The sequence below is a fragment of the Nomascus leucogenys genome, chromosome 14 (assembly GCF_006542625.1).
Source record: "Nomascus leucogenys isolate Asia chromosome 14, Asia_NLE_v1, whole genome shotgun sequence".
Lineage (NCBI taxonomy): Eukaryota > Metazoa > Chordata > Mammalia > Primates > Hylobatidae > Nomascus > Nomascus leucogenys.
Window position 1 is genome coordinate 56,575,040 of NC_044394.1, and position 24,609 is coordinate 56,599,648.

General features: G+C 47.4%; 2 protein-coding genes across 3 annotated transcripts in view; both read right to left on the reverse strand.

Moving 5' to 3' along the window:
- PITPNC1 (phosphatidylinositol transfer protein cytoplasmic 1) overlaps positions 1 to 22,368 on the reverse strand; it is a 319,349-nt gene extending 296,981 nt beyond the window's left edge. For both annotated transcript variants that reach the window (XM_030828300.1, XM_030828301.1), the window contains exon 1: positions 21,456 to 22,368. In XM_030828300.1, coding sequence (XP_030684160.1) covers positions 21,456 to 21,503 — 48 coding nt within the window. In that variant the 5' untranslated portion in view covers positions 21,504 to 22,368. The remainder of the gene's footprint in view (positions 1 to 21,455) is intronic.
- LOC115838395 (atherin-like) lies at positions 21,528 to 22,469 on the reverse strand. The gene has a single exon (XM_030828302.1). The coding sequence runs from the start codon at positions 22,431 to 22,433 to the stop codon at positions 21,837 to 21,839; it is 597 nt and encodes a 198-aa protein (XP_030684162.1). The 5' UTR covers positions 22,434 to 22,469; the 3' UTR covers positions 21,528 to 21,836.
- Positions 22,470 to 24,609: the final 2,140 nt, after the last annotated feature.

Below are 24,609 nucleotides of genomic sequence, written 5' to 3' on the forward strand. Positions count from 1 at the left end.
CTGCTAAATAAAAAGAGCTGAAATCTTTCCTTGTGTTACTACAGGAAATCAGCATGGCACTACTTGAAAGAGGAAAAAAGTCTATATATAAAACGGAAAGGGGGAGGAATGAGTTTAAAAAAATGCTAAACTATAAACTACAGTTAAGGGCACAGTCGTGTGACTTACTTGCACCAGACTTCTTCGCAAAATAGTTTTGCAAATGACTTCCCAAAGCACAGCCACCTGTTAGGCTGTTATTTTGGCCTATTTCCAATGGCAATCTTGTCACCCGAGCAAGAGACACACCACCATAGCAACATAAACATCGGGGTACTGGAATGAAATTTAAAGTAGCAATTTATAGCCCCTGCAGGGCTGGAAATAAACTAATCCTTAAGCCTTTATGACTATGACACAACATTCCCACTGGGCAAACTTAGATCCCACGGACATCTCAGGATTTCCCATAGGCCATTTGGAAAGCAGACTCCAAAATACCTATTGCACTAGAGGGTCCCCCTAAAATAAAGGCATTTTAAAGTGTGAGACAGTATCTAGCCCATCATGATCACCAGGTGTTTTCACACTCCCCACAAATGGACAATACCATCGCCCCTTGTATTTGCAGAGTAGGCTCCGTATTGCATGAGATTAGCCCCTAATACAGGCCAAAAGAGGGCATTTGACAGTTGAGAAAATTGACAGGTGAGGCCCAGGAAAATGAGTCTTTCTCAATCAAATCATTGATATCACACAGCAAGGACTGACTAGGTCTTTCGTGTCCACACTCTTCCACAGTATTGCACCAACCCCAACTCCGAGCAACTTATAGGTACTTTGGCTCAGGGAGATAAAATGCAAAGGTGTTTCATCAAATGAAAAGGTAGAGTAAAATGAAAGAAAAATCAAGTTTGAAAGTGACTACACCTCTTTTCAGGGGTAAGTTTTTGCATTGTTGGAATTTTCTGTTTGATATTGGAATACATTCTTAAATAAATGTGGTTATGTTATACATCATTTTAATGCACATTTTTTCACTTTTTTTGCTAATGACTTATTACTTGCTGTTTATTTTATATTTATTTTAAACTATGGAAATGATGTTACACAAAAAGCAAATTCGAGCAATTTTCTTTCTTTTTTTTTTTTGAGACGGAGTCTCGCTCTGTCACCCAGGCTGGAGTGCAGTGGCGCGATCTCGGCTCACTGTAAGCTCCGCCTCCCGGGTTCACGCCATTCTCCTGCCTCAGCCTCTCCGAGTAGCTGGGACTACAGGCGCCCGCCACCACGCCCGGCTAATTTTTTTGTATTTTTAGTAGAGACGGGGTTTCACCGTGGTCTCGATCTCCTGACCTCGTGATCCGCCCGCCTCCGCCTCCCAAAGTGCTGGGATTACAAGCGTGAGCCACCGCGCCCGGCCGCGATTTTCTTATTCAAGTTCAAAATGTGTGGTAAAGCAGCGGAGACAACTGTCAACATCAACAACGCATCTGCCCCCAGGAATGGCTAAAGAATGCACAGTGCAGTGGTGGTTCAAGAAGTTTTTCAAAGGAGACGAGAGCCTTGAAGATGAGGGGCGTAGTGGCCAGCCATTGAAAGTTGACAACGACCAACTGAGAACAAGCATCAAAGTTTACCCTCTGACGGGCGCAGTGGCTCACGCCTGTAATCCCAGCACTTTGGGAGGCCGAGGTGAGCAGATCACAAGGTCAGGAGTTCGAGACCAGCCTGGCTAACACGGTGAAACCCCGTCTCGACTAAAAATACAAAAATTAGCCGGGCGTGGTGGCATGTGCCTGTAATCCCAGCTACTCGGGAGACTGCGGCAGGAGAATCGCTTGAACCCAGGAGGCTGAAGTTGCAGTGAGCCGAGATCACACCATTGCACTCCAGCCTGGGCAACAGAGCGTGACTCCGCCTCAAAAAAAAAAAAAAAAAAAAAAAAAAAAAAAAAAGAGCTGATCCTCTTAAAACTACATGAGAAGTTGCCGAAGAACTCAGCGCCAACCACTCTATGGTTACTCGGCCTTTGAAGCAAATTGGAAAAGTGAGAAAGCTTGGTAAGTGCGTGCCTCATAAGCTGAGCGAAAATAAAAAAAATTGTCGTTTTGAAGTGTTGTCTTCCCTTACTCTATGCCACAACAATGAACCATTTCTCGGATTGTGACGTGCAATGAAAAGTAAATTTCATAGGACAACTGGTGGTGATCAGCTCAGTGGTTGGATTGAGAAGAAAATCCAAAGCACTTCCCAAAAGCCAAACTTGCACCAAAAAAAGATCCCCGTCACTGGTGGTCTCTGCTGCTGGTCTGATCCACTACAGGCTTTCCGAATCCCGGCGAAACCATTACAGCTGAGGAACATGCTCAGCAAATCGATGAGATGCACCGAAAACTGCAACTCCTGCAGCCGGCACTGGTCAACAGGAAGGGCCCAATTCTTCGCCCCAACAACACCCAACTGCACGTCGCACAACCAATGCCTAGAAAGTTGAACCAATTGGGCTACAGAGTTTTGCCTCCTCCGCCATATTCACCTGACCTCTTGCCAACCGATTACCACTTCTTCAAGCATCTCGACAACTTTTTTTACAGAAAAACGCTTCCACAACCAGCAGGATGAAGAAAAAAATGCTTTCCAAGAGTTCGCTGAATCCCGAAGCACGGATTTTTACGTTACAGGAAAAAACAAACTTATTTCTCATTGGCAAAAATGTGTTGATTATTTTGATTAATAAAGATGTATTTGGGCCTAGTTACAATGATTTAAAATTCATGGTCTGAAACCACAATTACTTTTGCACCAATACTTGCTGTGGGAGGGGGTCAATTACCAGTAAAACTTGAACACTTTTTTTTTTTTTTTTTTGAGACAGAGTCTCGCTCTGTGGCCCAGGCTGGAGTGCAGTGGCGCGATCTTGGCTCACTGCAAGCTCCGCCTCCCGGGTTCACACCATTCTCCAGCCTCAGCCTCTCGAGTAGCTGGGACTACAGGCACCCGCCACCACGCCCGGCCAATTTTTTGTATTTTTAGTCGAGACAGGGTTTCACTGTGTTAGCCAGGATGGTCTTGATCTCCTGACCTCGTGATCTGCCCACCTCGGCCTCCCAAAATGCTGGGATTACAGGTGTGAGCCACTGCGCCCGGCCTTGAACACTTCCAAGTATTGATGCAAACGCAAGTGGTCAGCTGTGGCCAAATTTGCAATTCAAAAAGATCCAAGAAAAGTAGAAAGCAAACTGAACATCCTGGTTGGAGATGAGACACACCCAAACGTGTGTCCGGAGGTGGCTGCAAAGTCCTCTGGTCTGAGCCAGGGTGAGCAGGTTTTACCCCAGCCCATGATTTTGAGAGATGTTCAGGGCAGATCCTGAGCTCAGCAGAGAGCAACATAAGCCTGGACTCCAGCCCTAAAATCCCAATCCATTAACCCCGACGTCATTTTTCCACTGCATCTTTTTACTTTGTTCTTTTCTCAAAAAGAGAGGCGTGGAAGACCCTTGGGGCAGTTCCTTCTCCAGTTCTAGAGAACAGATTTTTGGCCAGGGCAGCACTGAGGTGGCCATTCTGGAGATGAAAAATAGATGAATCCGTGATGAAGCTTCTGTGATACCAGGGATCTGGCTGCTTTTGATCTAAGAACCAGTACTGAACTCCCTCTTTAAAAAATAAGATGGTCGCGGCCAGGCGTGGTGGCTGACGCCTGTAATCCCCGCACTTTGGGAGGCTGAGGTGGGTGGATTACCTGAGGTCAGGAGTTCGAGACCAGCCTGGCCAACATGGAGAAACCCTGTCTATACTAAACATACAAAAATTAGCCAGGCGTGATGGCAGGCGCCTGTAATCCCAGCTACTTGGGAGGCTGAGGTAGGAGAATCGCTTGAACCTGGGAGGCAGAGGTTGCAGTGAGCTGAGATCGCACCATCGCACTCCAGCCTAGGGAATAAGAGTGAGACTTCGTCTCAAAAAAATAAATAAATAAATAAGGTTGCCAGGTGAAATGGCTTATACCTGTAATCCCTGCACTTTGGGAGGATGAGGCAGGAGGATTGCCTGAGCCCAGGAGTTGAAAAACAGCCTGGGCAACATAGCAAGACCCTGTCTCTAAACTTTTTTTTTTAAATTAGCCCAGTGTGGTGGCACACACCTGTGGTCCCAGCTATTCAGGAGGCTGAGGCTTGAGCTCAGGGAGGTGAAGCCTGCAGTGAGCAGTGATTGCACCACTGCACTCCAGTCTAGGCAACAAAGAGAGACCCCATCTCAAAAAATAAAAATAAGGCCAGGTGTGGTGGCTCACACTGTAACCCCAGCACTTTGGGAGGCCAAGGCTGGTGGATCACCTGAGGTCAGGAGTTCAAGACCAGCCTGGCCAACATGATGAAACCCCGACCCTACTAAAATACAAAAATTAGCCAGATATGGCGGCGGGTGCCTGTAATCCCAGCTACTTGGGAGGCTAAGGCAGGAGAACTGCTTGAACCTGAGGGCAGAGGGTGCAGTGAGCTGAGATCACACCACTGCACTCCAGCCTGGGCAACAGAGTGAGACTCCATCTCAAAAATAAAGAAAGAAAGAAAAATAAAATAAAAAATAAGATGGTTTCTGACAAACATAACCAAAATGTAAAAGAAACAACTCCTAGAGAACATGGTCAAAAGGCTGAGTACCTACGTAAATAATGGCTAATTTTAAATATACTTAACCTTTCAAAAGTGTTTTTCTTGAAAAGGCTTAAGGGGATTATTCCATCTGGACCCCTAATAGCCTAATTACCTTAAAAACACACAAGCACACACAACCACCACCAAGCTCCTTTTCAGACAAATTTTGGCAAAAAGAAAAATCTCAAAGTATGCCCATATCTGCAGTACTATAAGTCATACTGCTGAAAAACATAATTACACTCAGCTGAGTCCAAGTTTCCGTCAAACGCAATCCAAAAGAGGTGAACTATTAAGTCCTGAATGTAAAGATTTTTCATTTTGAACATGATGCTTCTTCATGAGCGGCAAAAACATAATATTAAAAAATGAGCATTTGTCATGGCCTTCAATAGCCCAGGGTTTGAGTCTCCAGCCCGCATGGTACAATCTGTACCCCGATGACTAAATGCAATTCTAGTTACCAAACTCCTGGCACTTGGGGGGGGGGGGGGCAGGATTTTAAAAATCACATTTATATCTTTAAACCTATCTCATTTTCACAGTGTTTTTAAGTATTGAGAAAAACCACTTTCATCCACTGCGTCACTTTTATGGAGGCTACAATAATCCAGAATGGGGCCGGGCGCGGTGGCTCACGCTTGTAATCCCAGCACTTTGGGAGGCCGAGGCGGGCGGATCACGAGGTCAGGAGATCGAGACCACAGTGAAACCCCGTCTTTACTAAAAATACAAAAAATTAGCCGGGCGTGGTGGCGGGCGCCTGTAGTCCCAGCTACTCGGAGAGGCTGAGGCAGGAGAATGGCGTGAACCCAGGAGGCGGAGCTTGCAGTGAGCCGAGATCGCGCCACTGCACTCCAGCCTGGGCGACAGAGCGAGACTCCGTCTCAAAAAAAAAAAAAAAAAAAATCCAGAATGATGATTCATGTGGGATGTAAGGGCCACATCAGTCTTTTCATCAGCACCAGCATCACTGTTATTATTTTAAGTCAGGGAAAACTCAGCAAAATGTTCTTGATGGAGGGCCATGCCACCAGGGCACTAACTATAGGAAATTTACACATTTCAGAAGACATGCTCCTCGGCTCAAGCACAAATTTCTCTAGTGATAACCCCTGTTTTCAAAACTACCTGTCCAGGCCAGGTGTAGTGGCTCTCACCTGTAATCCCAGCACTTTGGGACGCCAAGGCAGGAGGATTGCTTGAGGTTAGGAGTTCGAGACCAGCCTGGGCAATGTAACAAGACACCTCCCTGCCCATCTCTACAAAAAGAAAAAAATTAGCCAGACATGGTGGTGCAGGTCTGTTGTCCTAGCTACTCAGGAGGATAGCGTGAGCCCAGGAGTGTGAGGCTACAATGAGTCATGATGGTGCCTGGGCAACAGAGTGGGACCCTATCTCTAAAAAAAAAAAAGAAAAAAACCTGTCCAGATAAGTAGGTGATTACAGATCCCTTTTCTCAGCCATCTATCCAATGAAGTTCTTCTACTTTAATTTCTAATCACCAGTTTAATAAGAGTGTTGTTTTCTATAACTTTTAAAATATATACTTAAATAGATATGGGGTCTCACTGTGTTGGCCAGGCTGTTCTTGAACTCCTAGGCTCAAGCGATCCTCCTACCTCATCCTCCCAAAGTGTTGAGATTGTTGAGATTGCCACTGCTCCTGGCAACCATTTTTTTTTCTTGAGATGGGGTCTCACTCTGTGGCCCAGGCTACAGTGCAGTGGCACGATCTCAGCTCACTGCAACCTCTGCCTCCTGGGTTCAAGCGATTCTCTTGCCTCAGCCTCCTGAGTAGCTGAGACTACAGGCACCCGACACCATGCCCGGCTAATTTTTGTATTTTTCGTAGAGATGGGGCTTCACCATATTGACCAGGCTGGTCTCGAACTCCTGACCTCGTGATCCGCCTATCTCAGCTTCCCAAAGTGCTGGGATTATAGGCGTGAGCCACTGCGCCCGGCCCATCTTATTTTTTAAAGAGAGAGTTTAGTACTGATTTCTTAGATCAAATGCAGCCAAATCCCTGGTATCAACGAAGAGATGGGGGTCTCGTTATGTGGCCCAGACTGGTCTCAGACTCCTAGGCTCAAGTGATCCTCCCGCCTTGACCTCCTAAAGTGCTGGGGTTACAGGCATGAGCCACCAAGCCTGGCCTCCTTTAACCTTTGTGTTGTAGATGTGTAATGTTTTGGTAACAGTAAGGGTTAAATAAACGCCTTTTGTCTCTAGTAGGAAAATGCTTCTCAGACTGGATTGAAACTCTGAAGACCAACATTTTTCTAGATACTTTTTTGGATAGTGTTCATGACAAACTGCTACTTGAAAGTGGCAGGACCACTGTACTATAAAATCTAATAAAGCCCAGGTCATTGGCTATAGGGAGTTGAAAGCTCTATTTGTAGACATCACTAAGAGAACTGACAAGAATGAAAATGTTACACAGTTAAGGCCGGGCGCGGTGGCTCACGCCTGTAATCCCAGCACTTTGGGAGGTAGAGGTGGGCAGATCACGAGGTCAGGAGATCGAGACCATCTTGGCTAACACGGTGAAACTCCGTCTCAACTAAAAATACAAAAAATTAGCTGGGCGTGGTGGCGGGCGCCTGTAGTCCCAGCTACTCGGGAGGCTGAGGCAGAATGGCGTTAACCTGGGAGGCAGAGCTTGCAGTGAGCCGAGATCGTGCCACTGCACTCCAGTCTGGGCAACACAGCGAGACTCCATCTCAAAAAAAGAAAATGTTAACACGGTTAACTTATTCATACACCATTACACTGACGTAAGTTATATTTTTCTCTTGAGTTAAACATTTCTAAAGCCGGGCGCGGTGGCTCACGCCTGTAATCCCAGCACTTTGGGAGGCCGAGGCGGGCGGATCACGAGGTCAGGAGATCGAGACCACGGTGAAACCCCGTCTCTACTAAAAATACAAAAAATTAGCCGGGCGAGTTGGCAGGCGCCTGTAGTCCCACCTACGCGGGAGGCTGAGGCAGGAGAATGGCGTGAACCCCGGGGGGCGGAGCCTGCAGTGAGCCGAGATCGCGCCACTGCACTCCAGCCTGGGCGAAAGAGCGAGACTCCTCAAAAAAAAAAAAGAAAAAAAAATTTCTAAAATCCCAAAAAATAAGCCAACATTTTAACTGGTCTTCCTTACTCAGAAAAGGGGTCTCAATTATGTCTATTTCTACCTGCTACAGCACTGTCTTTAGTCAAATATTCTGTCTTCTACCTTAAGAGAACACTGGTCAGTGCCAACCCTGCTTGTTTGAAATGCTTCTAAAATCAGTATTTTTCTGCTTTAGTATTTCTGTTAAATGATGATACAGTAATATTTCTAAATTAAAATTGCCAAGTATTTCGCTGGCTGCAAAAGTGAAGGTCACTAACTGAGTCATTAATGCCGCCCAAATACAGATATGGGTCCATGTTGTCATTTTCTTCCTTTGACAGAGGGCAGAATTCAGAAAAAAATTCTTATTAGCTTCCATCAAAGTTTATTGGGTTTATTTCAAGAAATGATGAATGAGTTTAATGATAAGTAATATAACCAATTAAAAAAAAACCTGATCAGATACCTAGAGTAGTCAAATTCACAGAGACAGAAAGTAGGATGGTGGTTCCCAGGGGCTTTGGGGTGAGGAGAAATAGGGATTTAGGGTTAAATGGATACAAAGTTTCAATTTTGCAAGATGAAAACTGTTCTGAAGATGGGTGGTGGTGATGGTTGGACAACAGTGCAAATGTACCCAATGCTACTAAAACTATACACTCAGAAAGTTTTAAGATGGCACGTTATGTGTATTTTAACACATTTTTCTTCTTTTTTTTTTTTTTTTTTTTTTGAGGTGGAGTCTTGCTCTGTAGCCCAGGCTGGAGTGCAGTGGTGCGATCTTGGCTCACTGCAACCTCCGCCTCCTGGGTTCAAGTGATTCTCCGAACTCAGCCTCCCAAGTAGCTGGGGTCACAGGTGTGCACCACCATGCCCGGCTAACTTTTTTGTATTTTTAGTAGAGACGGGGTTTCACCATGTTGGCCAGCTCCTGACCATAGTTTACAATTCCTGACCTCAAGTAATCCGCCTGCCTTGGCCTCCCAAAGTGCTAGGATTACAGGTGTAAGCCACCACGCCCAGCCATTTTAACACATTTTTTAAAAAACAATAAACATTAATAAAAAACTCACCAGGATATACACATCCAGTGAAGTGCAGTCCCCTTCAGATAGTTCCTTTTAGGTGACAACATGTTTATTTCAATAGTGCTGATACAAAGCAAAACATCTTTGAATCTCCCCTGGGGAATCTAGAGCAGGTTTAGGGGTGCTTTTTTTCATTGTTTTTAACATTCTTGATCATTTTGAATTTTGAAAAGTCTTTTAGAGTTCCAATTTCAAAATAATAATAGGGTTAAATTTAAAAATATTTATTTTAGCTGGGTGCAGTGGCTGACACCTATAATCCCAGCACTTTGGGAGGCCAAGGCCGGTAGATCACTTGAGCTTGGGAGTTTGAGACCAGCCTGGGCAACATGGCAAGAACCTGGTCTCTTAAAAAAAAAAATTATTTTAGTCCACATGCAGTGTGACTATAAAAGAATAATGTTAATCTCCCTGTGTGATTTAGAAACTGGATCTGGAGGCACCACTAGTAAAAGTGAGCCGGGGGTTTCCAAGGCGCAGGCATCTGGGATGGAAGGGTAAATATATAACTCTGAATAGTACACTCTGATCATTTTTAATACCTTCCAATTTGCTTACCTCCACCCGAAGAATTTTAAGTTTTCACCTAAATGTGCCAAAGACATGGTGCCACTTGTGTGTTCCCATCATTTTCAGGTACTAATTTTGAGAAACTCACAGGTGCTCACGAACTAACATCTCTGCTGATGATGCCTATGAAAGCCAAAGGTTTTTACTGCCATTAAAAGGAATAATTTCCAAGAGTGTAGGGGTGGTTCTCTTTTTAGAGCACGAACTACAAAAGTTATTTTCAAAGAGGAATATGATTCATTTATCAGAGTTAAACTGAAGAATGTCACTTGGTTTAATACTTAGGTAAAATTGATCATTCGATGGGAGATAAAATTTCTGAACCACTTTCTTCTCTTACTGGGACAGAACATCTACCTTTCCCTAATTATTTCCTTTGATAATCCTGAAGAGTTATTTAATCTCTAAGAAATTAGATTTTTTGGCCCAGCGTGGTGGCTCACTCCTGTAATCCCAACACTTTGAGAGGTCGAGGTGAGCAGATCACCTGAGGTCAGGAGTTCGAGACCAGCCTGGCCAACATGGTGAAACCCCATCTCTACTAAAAATATAAAAATTAGCCGGCCATGGCGGTGGGTACCTGCAATCCCAGCTACTTGGGATGCTGAGGCAGGAGAATCGCTTGGACGCAGGAGGCGGAGGTTGCAGTGAGCCAAGATCACACCACTGCACTCCAGCCTGGATGACAAAGTGAGACTCCGTCTCAAAAATAAATAAATAAATACATAAACTAGTTATTTTCAACATAAAAACACACAAACTAGTGCTCAGAAACACCTGGATTTGGCCTTAATACAACAAATATAATCAGAACTGAATGTGTATGTGTTTGTGTGTGTGTGTGTGTGTAAGATGACATGGGGGCGGGGGAACAGTCTTTGGAGATTAGCGGCTTAGATTAGGTACTTAAACAACATTATTATAGGGTATCATCAAATTACATTTGTTGGCCAATCTTATTTCTCTGAGTGATTCAGTCTGGGAAAGAAACAACACCCTAAAGATGGTCAGATATGATGCTAAAGGAATTAAAGAATGATGTTTTTTTTTCTTTGCTCAGGAATAAACAGGAATTCTAGAAGGTCAAACTTCACCCAAACTTAAAAAGATTAAAAAAAAAAAAGCACACACGCTAAAAAAGTCATTAGATCAATCTGACCAAGAACTTACGCTGGCTACATGTTTAGATACATGAGTCGACTTCCACTAACGTCTGATGAGGAGTTTTAAGAGAGGCCCCTTTGTCAAAGTGCTGGGAAACGAAAGAATTAGTCACTTTCATGCTTGATGTCAAAATCTTGGTGAGCTCTGGCTTCAGTATTACTAAGTCAACAAACAGTCTTGTATAATGTGGCTCAGGCAGTCAGCCAGGAAGTGGTTGGTGACCCCAACCTCCCTCCTCCACTATGGTTTGCAAAGCCGGTGGCCAAGACAGTGTGTCCTCTGCAGTGGGGCTCTCCTCTAGCAATATGCCACCTGGGAGATTTGCCCAGCAGAACCTGCTGTGATTTTGCCATCCTAGACAGACACTATTGAGATGAGGTTTAAATGGCCAGTTAGCCACCCTTAGAATAAAGCCCTTGATGGGAAGGCTTAAGGACATCTGCCAGACAAACATCAATAAGGCAAAGGACTTACGTGCCATGTGGAACCATCTCCTCCTGAATGTGTACTCTGGGATTTATTCTGCTAACACGTGATTTCCCATTCAATGCTCAAGGAAAGCAGAGATATGCACCTGGAGCCAGAGCCAGAACAATCCTGGGTTCCTTCGGAAGCTGGTTCTTCCACTCATGATGGCCACAGCCTCCATGCCCTTGTGGGGTCTCCTAAGGATCCTGAGCTCTGACAAGAAAGGTTCCACAGACCCCTGCAGCCCTATAGCTGGCCTTAGGGCAGCTATTCAAGCCATGATTACTTTTTTCCCTCTAAGTATCATGTTCTGACCTAAATTGCAGTCATTCTGGTCCAATTCTGGTAGATTTTTTTCCCACACTGCTGTGGAAGAGAACCTCCCCCTCTGGAAAGCTGTCTAAATTCAAGACAACCAGAGCCATCTCCTTAAAGACGGGGACCGTAACTTTTCAATTTATGCAGAATTCACATTCGGCACTCTCTGCCTCTCAATGGCTCGCTCTCTGTCTCTCTCTGAACATGGGAATCTATTCTGCTCAAACAAATCTGTAAGCACTTCTATTTCTAAAAAAACAGCTTTGGCCGGGCACGATGGCTCACGTCTGTAATCCCAGCACTTTGGGAGGCCGAGGCAGGTGGATCACCTAAGGTCAGGAGTTCGAGACCATCCTGGCTACCACGGTGAAACCCCATCTCTACTAAAAATACAAACAATTAGTCGAGCGTGGTGGCACGCACCTGTAGTCCCAGCTACTTGGGAGGCTGAGGCAGGAGAATTGCTTGAACCCAGGAAGCAGAGGGTGCAGTGAGCCGAGGTTGTGCTATTGCACTCCAGCCTGGGCAACACAGTGAGACTCTGTCTCAAAAAAAAAAAAATTAGCTTTACTGAGATGTATTTTACATACCAATTCAATGGTTCTTAATATACTTACAGACTTGTGCAACCATGGCCATCATCTATTTTTTTTTTTTTTTTTTTTTGAGACGGAGTCTCGCTCTGTCACCCAGGCTGGAGTGCAGTGGCGCGATCTCGGCTCACTGCAAGCTCCGCCTCCCGGGTTCACGCCATTCTCCTGCCTCAGCCTCTCCGAGTAGCTGGGACTACAGGCGCCCGCCACCACGCCCGGCTAGTTTTTTTTGTATTTTTAGTAGAGACGGGGTTTCACCGTGGTCTCGATCTCCTGACCTCGTGATCCGCCTGCCTCGGCCTCCCAAAGTGCTGGGATTACAAGCGTGAGCCACCATGCCCGGCCCATCATCTATTTTTAAATGGCAATAAAACCTCTTCAGTGTCCTCTGGCCTAGGAGCTTCAGGAGGGCAGGGATCTATCTGCCTTCTCAGCCGCTGCAGGCCTAGCACCCAGCACAGAGCAGGAGTTCAATAAAGTATCTGTGAATGGATGTTTTCATGATGCCAACCTGGAACTTCCATAGCCTGTTTTCCAGATTCAAGAAATAACTATTTCTCTAATTCAGCTAAGCTCCCTAGAAGAGGCAGAATGGCCCCCAAGATTCCCACTGATTGGTGAGCCCTTTTGGAAAAGAATCGAGAAGTCAGAGACAGCAAGTCGGAGAGATCTGAAGTTGCAGTAGAAGCTCCTGCTGGCTTTGCAAGAGCAAACTGCCATGTTGTGGAGAGGGCCACATGGCAGGACACAGCAGGTGGCCTCTAGGAGTGAGCCTCTAACTGATGGACTGTGAGGAACTGCATTCTGCCAACAACCATGTGAGCCCTGAAGACAACTCCAAGCTCCAGAAATAAAGGTAGCCTGGCTGACACCTTGATGCCCAGCTTTATGAGACCCTGAGCAGAGAATCCAGCCATGCTGCACCCAGACTTCTGACCCACGGAATTTGTGCGCTAATAAATGGGTGTTGTTGTAAGCCACTGAGTTTGTGATCATTTGTAACACAGCAATAGAAAACTAATATACTGCTAGGCGCGGCGGCTCACTTTGGGAGGCCGAGGCGGGTGGATCACCTGAGGTCAGGAGTTCGAGACCAGCCTGGCCTACATGGTGAAACCCTGTCTCTACTAAAAATACAAGACTAGCCAGGTGTGGTGGTGCTAGTCTGTAGTCCCAGCTACTAAGAAAGCTGAGGCGGGAGGATTGCTTGAACCCGAGAGGTGGAGGTTGCAGTGAGTTGAGATAACGCACGCTACACTCCAGCCTGGGTGACAGAGCAAGACTATGTCTCAAAGTAAAAAAGAAAAGAGGCCGGGTGCAGTGGCTCATGCCTGTAATCCCAACACTTTGGGATGAGAGGCCAAGACAGGTGGATCACTAGGTCAGGAGTTCGAGGCCAGCCTGGCCAACATGGAGAAACCCCGTCTCTACTAAAAATACAAAAATTAGCCGGGCGTGGTGGTGGGCACCTGTAATCCCAGCTACTCGGGAGGCTAAGGCAGAAGAATTGCTTGAAACCAGGAGGCAGAGGTTGCAGTCAGCCGAGATCATGCCACTGCACTCCAGCCTGGGCAACAAGAGCAAGACTCCAAGGAAAAAAAAACAAAACGAAAAAAAGAAAAGAAAACTAATACACATACTCCTCCGGGAGTTGGGAGGAAAGCAGTCTGATGGCAGTAACTCCTAAATATATGTGACTGATTTCAAACTTCTCAGGGGTATCACTAAGAAATTTTTTAATGAGGATGTATTAAATACAAAAGAATCTCTAATTGGTAAAATTTCAGGCAGTATACAAGTGAAAAAATTTTAAACCTTTTACAGGAGGACATAGAGGATCAGGGTTCCTTAAAAGGTTTCTGTTTTCCTCAGCTTCTTCCATCCATTCATTCAGCAAGTATTTACTATGTGTGGACCCTAAGTTTAAGCACCAGAGCTGCACTGTCCAGTATGGCAGCCACAAGTCACACGTGATCCTTGAGCACTGCAGAGTGGCCAGTGCAAACTGGGATGCGTGTCCACGGAAAACACACACCCCATTTCAAAGACTTAGTGTGAAAAAAAAATAAGTGAAAAGATTGTATCAGTATTTTTTCATGTGGATTACGTTGGAAAGATAATGATGGCGATAGATAACAAACAAGTAAACAAAATAAGTACAAATTGCGATAAATGCTCTGAAGGAATAAACAGGTGTGGAGAGGCAGATAATAGTGGATATAATTAGGGAAAATATTAAGGAAAAGATTATTTTATTTTATATTTTATTTTGAGACAGAGTCTCGCTCTGTCAGCCAGGCTGGAGTGCAGCCTTGATCTCAGCTCACTGCAACTTCCACCTCCTGGGTTCAAGCAATTCTCCTGCCTCAGCCTCCCGAGTAGCTGGGATTACAGGCATACACCACCATGCCCAGCTAATTTTTGTATTTTTAGTAGAGATGGGATTTCACCATGTTGGCCAGGCTGATCTTGAACTCCCAACCTCAAGTGACCAGTCTGCCTCAGCACCCCAAAGTGCTGGGATTACAGGCGTGAGCCACTGTGCCTGGCCAGAGATTTACATGGGGAAAAAGCTATCGTAGATGGGGTGTTCAGGAAAGACGATGCTAAGGGTGTGATGTAAACCCATGGGTTTGGTATAAACACTTGTAAACCCATGAGTTTGGTATAAACTTTCAAGTTCTAACCCAGGAGAGCAGCAGGGGCTGGGAGCATGAAAGGGCAGTAAAAGGCAGGTCGGTCAGTTACAGGCCATCACACTGCTCTACTCCCATTGGGTCCCATGTAAATGGCGCCCCCTGGCGGTGCGCAGCCCTGCAACGCTGTTCATTTGAATGATTTGGATGTTATTTGTAAATTAGAGGTTGCATAGTACAAAAAGTAAAGCTTCCAAGATTATTTTTCCAGACAACTCTACATTTTCCAGATGCGATTGGTTTGTCCGTTTTAATATTTGTAATATATTTTTGCCTCATCCTCCTTGTAACCTACAAGAAAAATCTTCACTTGGGAATATACAAAATTCCTGATTTCTAGTCTGAAATTCTCCTTTTCCTCTCGCGGTGGGCTGAATTTGTTAAAGATACATAAAACCTTCTCAGTACAAGTTAGCTGATTTCTAGAACTCAGTCTGTTTCTCTGAACCGGGGCAAAAGTGTTACCTAGTTTTCAAAAAAAGTTTTCAGACTTGCCTAACACTACAGACCTCCAGGCCACAGAAAACAGGCCAAAGCCCACACAAGCCAGCCAGGGTGCTGCGATCTCACTCAGGCTGCTAAAGCAATGAACCTAGATGTACTTTTCCAGTAATTACTGCTCCTGAAAAACACATTTACTGCCTGTCATTGTGCATACACTTTCACATTTTTGAAAACCCAAAACGTTGTGATTCCCCACTCCCCATCCCATACCTACACATCCCTAGGAGAGGGGAAGCTCTTAAAAGAGGTTGAATGTTTAAACTCTATTAATTATTTTAGGCTGGGCCCAGTGGCCCATACCTGTAATCCCAGCACTCTGGGAGGCCAAGGCGGGTGGATCACCTGAGGTCAGGAGTTCGAGACCAGCCTGGACAACATGGCGAAACCCCGACTCTACTAAAAACACAAAAATTAGCTGGGCATGCTGGCAGGCGCCTGTAATCCCAGCTAGTCGGGAGGCTGAGGCAGGAGAATTGCTTGAAACCTGGAAGGCGGAGGTTGCAGTGAGCCGAGATAGCGCCACTGCACTCCAGCCTGGGCGACAAGAGCAAAACTCCGTCTCAAAATAAAGTATATTAATTTCCTTTAATGCCTACAGTAAATAATATTCTCCATTCACCTGAAACGACAGCCTTACTGAAATGAATATTACTCGCTTTGCTTTGGAAATCAATCCCTAAAAGTATACACATTAATGTGAATGCAGTCAGAACAGGAACTATTAAACAAGAACTGGTTTTTGGTTTGTTTGTTTGGTTTTGGTTTTTTTGAGACAGAGTTTTGCTCTTGTTGCCCAGGCTAGAGTGCAATGGTGTGATCTCAGCTCACTGCAACCTCCACCTCCCGGGTTCAAGTAATTCTCCTGCCTCAGCCTCCAAGCAGCTGGGATTACAGGCATGCGCCACCACGCCTGGCTAATTTTGTATTTTTGGTAGAGACGGGGTTTCTCATGTTAGTCAGGCTGGTCTCAAACTCCCGACCTCAGGTGATCCACCCGCCTCAGCCTCCCAAAGTGCTGGGATTACAGGCATGAGCCACCGCGCCTGGCCAGAACGGTTAAACAGTCAAGAAAGCAATGAAAACAAAAGGATTCCTGCCTTAGATAATATTAGGATGTGCTTAGCGTCTCTTGAGAGACGCTCATTTTACTAACAAGTACCTCTGGGGCGAGGGTGGCAGGTGCAGGATGATCTTCAGACTGTGCTCCAAGGAGCCTCCTTGGTGAGCAGGTCGCTCACTGGGACCAACGAGTGGCTGCGGGAGGAGGTGGGCCACCCTTCCAATAGGTTCCGGTGGGGCTACCCTATGTGTCCCGCTAAGCGGACACAAGGTCGGAGTCCCCAGCCACCTTCAACCAGAGAGTAGAGCCAGTGTACCTGCTTTACACATGGGTCCTCAGGACAATATTTTCTTCCAGCAAGGAATCTCAGAGGAGGGAGAATTCCATACAGTAGAACAGCCTTGAGCCTTAAATCAGACTTGGTTCTAGCCTAGAGTTTGTCAATGAGGTAGACAACTTATCTGCACCTACTACAGGTCTAGACTTCATTATAAAATGAAATGGCTCACCGGGCATGAACTCTCAGGAGTTCGAGACCAGCCTGACCAACATGGTGAAACCCTGTGTCTACTAAAAACATAAAAATTAGCCAGCCGGGGTGGTACAAGCCTGTAAATCTCAGCTATTCTGGAGGCTGAGGCAGGAGAATCTCTTGAACTCGGGAGGCAGAGGTTTCAGTGAGCCAAGATTGCGCCACTGCACTCCAGCCTGGGTGACAGAGCGAGACTCCATCTCAAAAATAAATAAATAAATAAATAAATAAATAAATAAATGGCTCAATTATAAATCATCTCCAATACTCCAAGTCTAAAACTCTAGAATCGGCCAGGGGCAGTGGCTCATGCCTGTAATCCCAGCACTTTGGGAGCCCAAGGTGGGCGGACCGCCTAAGGTCAGGAGTTCAAGACAAGCCTGACCAATATGGTGAAACCCCTTCTCTACTAAAAATACAAAAAATTAGCCAGGCGTGATGGTGGGCGCCTGTAATCCCAGCTACTCGGGAGGCTGAGGCAGGAGAATTGCTTGAAACCGGGAGGCGGAGGTTGCAGTGAGCCGAAATCATCCCACTGCACTCCAGCCTGGGCAACAGAGCTAGAGATTCCGGCACAAAAAAAGAAACAAACAAACAAAAACTCTAGAATCTACATCTACCTCTGACAAATGTTTCAAATGAAAATAATGACAACTTTCTCTCTATAGCAACTCTCAGCTCTCAGGAACTTTTCCTGTTCATACCTTTCCAACAGGCTTATATTGAGTTCAGAGACCACCACATTTAACACAAACGAGGGACTATTCCAATGAAATGTTTTAATTAAAATTAATCTATGGAATGTTACTTTTATTAATTAATTCTTTACTCTGAAATTAATGTCTAAAACACACACACACACACACACACACCCCAAAAAACCCCACCAACACTCTAATCCAGACAGTAGTTCAGCTTTATTTTCTTGATCTCCTAGAGCTGTTTTTTTTGCTGGAACTAGAGAACATTTTACGTGTTAAAATAAAGCTAGAGAAATAGTAGAGGCCAGTACCATCTATAGCAAGTTTAAAGGCCTCTGATTTTTCATTTACTTGATAGTGCTGACTTTATCTATTTTCAAGAAATGTTTTTCCTTTTGCTGGATTAAACACTAGTGACAGGCAAAAAGCAGAGTAAGGAAAAACAAATAATGCGTTTCACCATGCTCTCCTTCTGGCTTGGCTATTAACTAGTTGTGTGGCCTGGAGCACATTACCTAACCCTTCTGAATCTCAGTGTATTCATCTGCAAAATATAGATAATAACACACCAGTGCCACTAATGCTCCACCACCCGCCACCACCAGAGGGTTAAATGAGGGAGAAGGGATAAGGCCAGGCACAAGAAGCAGGCAAAGTGTGGGTTCTCTCACTGACTCTTCAAAGCATGAGCATTTGCTTCATTTTCAAAAGTATGGACACTGCTACCAATGAACTCTGGTGGTTAAAGAGAAACAAGTTCCAGAAGTTCCATGTAGGTTGAATCAGGTCCAGAGCCAACCAAGAGTGGAAGCAAAAGTTAGGCTCCCAGGCTGGGCGCAGTGGCTCATGCCTGTAATCCCAGCACTTTTTTTTTTTTTTTTTTTTTTTGAGATGGAGTCTTGCTGTGTGGCCCAGGCTGGAGTGCAGTGGCGTGATCTCGGCTGACTGCAAGCTCCGCCTCCCAGGTTCATGCCATTCTCCTGCCTCAGCCTCCCAAGTAGCTAGGACTACAGGTGCCCGCCTGCTTAATTTTTTTGTATTTTTAGTAGAGACGGGGTTTCACCATGTTAGCCAGGATGGTCTCGATCTCCTGACCTCGTGATCTGCCCACCTCAGCCTCCCAAAGTGCTGGGATTACAGGCGTGAGCCACCGCGCCTGGCAATCCCAGCACTTTAAAAGGCTGAGGCAGGAGGATCACTCAAGCCCAGGAGTTCAAGACCAGCCTGGGCAACACAGCGAGTCCCTGTCTCTAAAAAAACTAAAAAAATTAGCCGGGTTGGCAGCACACACCTATTGTCCCAGCTACTCAGGAGGCTGAGATGGGAGGATCACTTGAGCCCAGGAGATGGAGGCTGCAGTGAACCAGGATCACACCACTGCACTCCAGCCTGGATGACAGAGCAAGACCCTGTCTCAAAAAGAAAAAAAAAAAAGTTAGGCTTCCAAAGTTTACCTAAACATCTTATTTAAAGAAACTCAAGTTGCTTCCTCGTTTTCAATGTGGAAAAAGGGTCAGTGGAAAAGGGGATGGTGGAGACTGTGTAATTTACTATCGGTTCTGACTCTAGGGGTTTAACGTCTGGCAAACTAGGTCTCATTTCTTCATCCATCATCAGATTTAGCTAATCTGAATCCTTCTAATTGGAAACATCTATTAATCTAAACTGCCCTCCTGCTTCTCTGACAAAGCCGAAAATGACTTCAGAGTATGAACCTCACAGAAACTGAATCATACTTTGGCCAAAATGAATTATACATTAAAGAATTTAAAATTATATTACAGGTGGAGTCTGATGAGTCTGATTTTGTTGGCCAATTAAGAAAGGAAGGGCTGGCCGGGCGCAGTGGCTCATCCCTGTAATCCCAGCACTTTGGGAGGCTGAGGCAGGCGGATTGCCTGAGGTCAGGCATTCAAGACCAGCCTGGCCAACATGGTGAAACCCCGTCTCTACTAAAAATACAAAAATTAGCCAGGCATGGTGGCAGGCACCTGTAATCTCAGCTACTCAGGAGGCTGAGGCAGGAGAATTGCTTGAATCCGGGTGGCGGAGGTTGCAGTGAGCCGAGATCTCACCATTGCGCCCCACCCTGGGCAACATAGCAAGGCTCCATCTCAAAAAAAAAAAAAAAAAAAAAAGAAAGAAAGGAAGGAAGGAAGGAAGGGCCTCCACCTATATCATTCAAATGTAATTACCCCATGGTATACCTGTGGATATTTTGATACAAAAACAAAAGTGGGAAAAGCATCTGCCTGAGTGTTTCAGAAAGCCTGAAAAGGGAACCAACTAGGATAAAGAGATTTTGTAGTTAGTAGAGAAGGTTCTAGAACTGGTTCTTTTCTTGATTATCACCTGCAATTTTCTGTGTTTTTCATGCAGTCCCAACATTGTTCCTAGAATCCAAACTCTTATCAAAATACAAGGTCATTAGGAGATGGAGTAGGGGGATCCATGCCTCCCAGCTGAATTACTCTAGCTCAACTGCCCACAAAGTGGGACAGTCTCCACCTTTTCTGGAAAGACTCCTATTAACCAGTCCCATTCATTTGCCTTTCTCTTTCTCCACAAAGCTATGTCCTGCTTCTCCACTTACAAGGTCATATGCAACTCGAATCTCTGTCTACCCACCTGGCATCCACCCTTCCAGACCCTGCTTAAATGCTACCTCCTCAAATGCCAACGAACTCCAAAACTTGGTTGTTCATTCTGGTAGAAGCTGATCTCTCCCTCCTTGGCAGCCTATGTCCCCGTGATGCGTTTTGTAAACTTGCAGCTACTTTGATCTTGTCTTGGATTGTACTTGGGTCTTACCTTAACCCTTGGTCCAGATGGCAAATACGGACAGCCCCTGTGGGCACAGCCACGTTCTCAGTTATGCATCTTTTTCTCTCCCAAAGCACATCGCCCCTCTCACCAAGTAGTGGCTCCATAACATATCTGATAGTTTCAAGGCACTAGATTTAAATATAAAGACGGTCTAGGTGGCTGATTTCATGTGTGTTGCCACACCAAACCACACTAGTGAGTTTCACGTTGCCTTGCTTGGCTTTGGGCTCCCTCGCTGTCCCTGGACAGAGACGCTCAGCAGTCGTGAAATCACCACAAAGGTGGGGAGGAAGAAGGGGAAGAAAGGGAAGCCGGGGCCAGAATAATCCTGTCTGAGTCACCACTTCCTGAATGCTGGAGTTCGCGGCTTCGCAGGATCGGGAGAAGGGGAGCAGAGCCGCGCTTGGAGGACTAGCCCCCGCCCCGCGCCCGGCGCCCCCCGCCGGCAGCCGCGGCCCAGGCACCACGTGCTGGAGCGCCCTCCTGTGGCCGCGTCGCAGCCCCTGCCGCTCACGGCTCGCGGGCCGACCACGCTCCCCGCGGCGGAAGAAATAAGAGACGCAGAAAGTTTCCGAGCCAGGCGGTTTGCGAAAGGACACAGCCGGGTCCCGAGCCTCGAAGGGCGGACGTGCCGCGAGCGGCGCCCAAGTCCGCGGCGACGGCGAGAAGTCGGGCCCCGCAGGGACCTCCCCCAAGGGCTCCGAGGTTCCCTCTGCGGGGCTCGGGGCGTGCAGATCCCGAGGGTGCAGGGCTCCTCCTCGCACCCCGACCTGACCGCAGAGGGCGTGGAGGGGAGGCTAGGCCCACGGCCAGGACGGGATGCCCCCAAACCCCAGCTACAGCGCGCGCCGGGGGCTCTTGGGTTTGCTTTATTCATTTTCTTATTTGGAGGGAGGGGGCGCACCCACTCCCTTTAGCTCATTGTGATCCCCAACAGTCTGGATTCTGGGCGCCCCCGAAGAGCCCATCCGGAGTCCGCCGCCCCACCCAGAGCCGCCCTCTCCCGCAGGGGTGACAAGTAGAAGCCGCAAATCCCCTCCCTCCTCTCCTCCAGCCTTCGGGCTTGCGGGGTAACGTCCACCTGGTTTCCTGCCGCTCGCCCCGGGCTCGCCGGCCAGGAGGCGGCGGCGGCGGCTGGGGTCCCGGAGCGGGCGAGGCCGGGCCGGGCGCGGCGCTTACCTCGTCTACGGTGAGCGGCATGCAGATCCGGTACTCTTTCAGCAGCATGGTCCTGCCGGCCGCGGACCCCCGGGGCGGGAAGCGGGGGGCGCCCCCCAGACCAGCAAGGCTGCCGCCCAGGCGCAGGGCAGGGCGCCCGGAGCTCGGCGCTCGGAGCCGGCGGGCGAAGCAGCCCCCGCGGCGCGCTCAGCTCCTGGCTTCCTCTTCTCCGCCCCAGAGCATGTCAGGGTTTGGGTCCGGGTGTTCGCAGCTCCCCCGCCTCCTACCTCGCCGAGGCCGGTCCTCCTGGAACGCGGTGTTGCAAAGTCAGGGAGGCAGGGAGGGAGACCCGCTGGGGACGGCTCTGCTCGGCAGCCCAGGGTGGTAGGAGCGGCCGCCAGATCAGGACATGCCCGGCAGCGAGCGAGAAAGGAAAAAAGAGATATTTCCAAAAATTAAAACGAATGCACAAAAGTCACCCGCTCGATCCGCCTCCGAAAGCAGACGGGAACCTGGCGACCCCCCTCCTCCGGCGGGTCTGCCCGATGCTAATGTCACCAGGAACACATTGCAGCCGGAGCCGGAGATGCTGACTTTCCAGACAAAGGCTCGATCGGCTTCTCTCCGCGGGCGGTAAACAAGGTTTCCTGCTCTTTTTAGGGCCGGTCCCCGCGCCGCTCCGGGGCTCGGCTCGGGGTTAGAAAAGGGAAGCCGACGCCGCCGCTCGGCTCTGCCCGGCTGGGGCCCTGGGCGCCTCCAACCTCGGCTCGCGGCTGCCAGGGGCGGGCGGGAGGAAGCTGGCGCCTTCCGTGCGCGTCCCCTCCCCCGAGTCCCTCGGCTCCCCGGGCGCCGTGCGTGCCCGCGAGTTTGCAGCCACCTCGCCGGGGCCGGAGCGTCCGCGCCGATGCAGTGTGCCTGGGGCCGGGAGGTGGGTGCGGGAGGAGCGAGCGCGAGCGAGGCTGACATCAGCAGCGGCCGCGGCGGGGAGGGTAGCCCCATCCGGCCAATGGGGAAATAGCAAAGAATGTGGAGGATTTAAACAAAACAGCATGTCTCTGCCAGACGACGGGGCTGCTCCGGAGCGGAGCCCGGCCGCCGCTGGGGAGGCTCGGGCGGAGGGGCTTCCCTCGGCTCCTTTGCCCTTTGAATCCGCTCTCCATTGTGCCGAGTGCCGCCGTGCTCCATCCAGTCCCTCTGGGCAGTTTCTGGTGCCCTGACCCTAGGGACAAGTCACCAATGCCCACCACCTATGTGTGGTCCAGTAAGCGTGTCCAGGGCTGGAGAGGCAATGGGTGGGATTTGGGAACAAACCCTTGCCTGGTTTCAGAGGAGAGATCCTGGAAAACTGGGAAGTGCAGCAGTGTGAATGGAAATGAAGTACAAACAGGGGGAGGGAACAACCAGAGAGAACATGAACCCCACGTAGCCTGTTACCTCGCCTGGCCCGGCTCTTCAATCTTTCTGCAGATTATGCAGGCTCCGCACAGCAGAAAGAAAGAGTAGGTTTTCGTATCCGCACTCCTAAGTTCAAAAAGTCACAGTGAAATGTCAATGAAAATGCCTGGAGTATTGCTATTTGATCCATATTAAACAGATCTCTCATTTTAACCACAAGAAGCACATTCTTCAGTTAGGAAGCAGCATGGAACTGCTGAAGTCTGTTTTTCATTTGTCTGGTATTTTTCAGCTTCTTTTTATGAAAAGTTGCCGGATGATAAATGCATCAGTTGCTTGTATGAGAATAACCTGTAAGCGTTATCTTTTCTCCGAAAAATCTTCACGCTCTGAAGTCCTGAGGCTAGAGCTTGGATGGCTATGCAGATGCCTCAATATGGTATTTTGAATTGTGATTAATAAGTAATTAACCAATATGACGATGATGGGCTTGTGGCAAAAGTCATCCAGAGGGCTGGAGAGAATTTATAACCGTGTTAACTGATACAAACCCTCCTAGGAAAATGATACCCTATATCCAGCTTATATTTTAGTGGAAACTATTTTCCAGATAAATGCTTTCCAGAGTTGGCTCAGAAATATTCACAGCAACTAATTAAAGCTAAACCAAATTCCTCGAGGTGGAAAATCTAAATCTGACACTGCAGTGTTGAATAATAACACATTGGAAGGCTGTGATACGGAAAGAAACTCAAGCTGTTTTTCCTTTTTTTTTTTTTTTTTTTTTTTTTTTGCTTCTTACTTGAAAACAAATGGAAGACCTAATAATCTTCCCAGAGGCAGGAAGGCAAGGGATTGGCTAGCCACACATGCGCATGCACATAGGACATGGGGATGTGTAGGCTCGATTCCTGGTTTCCTGGACATTTCCCAACACTGATTCTGGAAGGAAGTATTCTACTGACGGGTGACATGGTTGAGGAGCTACTTCTCTGAATTTCCCGAACTGTAAATTGTCACGTATATGATTCCTCCATCACCCATCTTGTTGTTGTTGGTTTGTGACAGTTTCGCTCTTGTTGCCCAGGCTGGAGTGCAATGGCATGATCTCAGCTCACTGCAACCTCCTCCTCCCGGGTGCAAGCAAGTCTCCTGCCTCAGCCTCCAGAGTAGCTGGGATTACAGGCACCCGGCACCAACCCTGGCTAATTTTGTATTTTTAGTAGAGATGGAGTTTCACCATGTTGGTTGGGCTGGCCTCAAACTTCTGAGCTTAGGTGATGGCCTCGGCCTCCCAAAGTGCTGGGATTACAGGTGTGAGCCACCGTGCCCAACCCACCCCTCCTGTTGTAAGGTGACTTCTCCATTGGATTCTCGTTTTCTTTTCATTCATTGCATCTGCAAACCTGGTCATATTAATCTTGTGCAAGTACAGCTCTCATCCTGCCACCTTCAAAACCTTTTAGTGATTCCTAGCTGGGCTCGGTGGCTCACCCCTGTAATCCCAGCACTGTGGGAGGCCAAGGCGGGCCGATCGCATGAGTCCAGGAGTTCAAGACCAGCCTGGGCAACATGCTGAAACCTTGTCTCTAAAATTAAAAAATATATAAAAACCTTTTAGGGCTTCCCTATGGCCTACTGAGCAAGTCAAAATGCCTTGGTAGGAGGTTCAAGGCTCTGGATCTACCTTTCCCACATTAGTCCATTACCCTTCCCAGCCTAACTCCAGCCAAATGTGACCAGTCTGTTGGCTGCAAAAGCCCCTTCTCTCCACCACCTT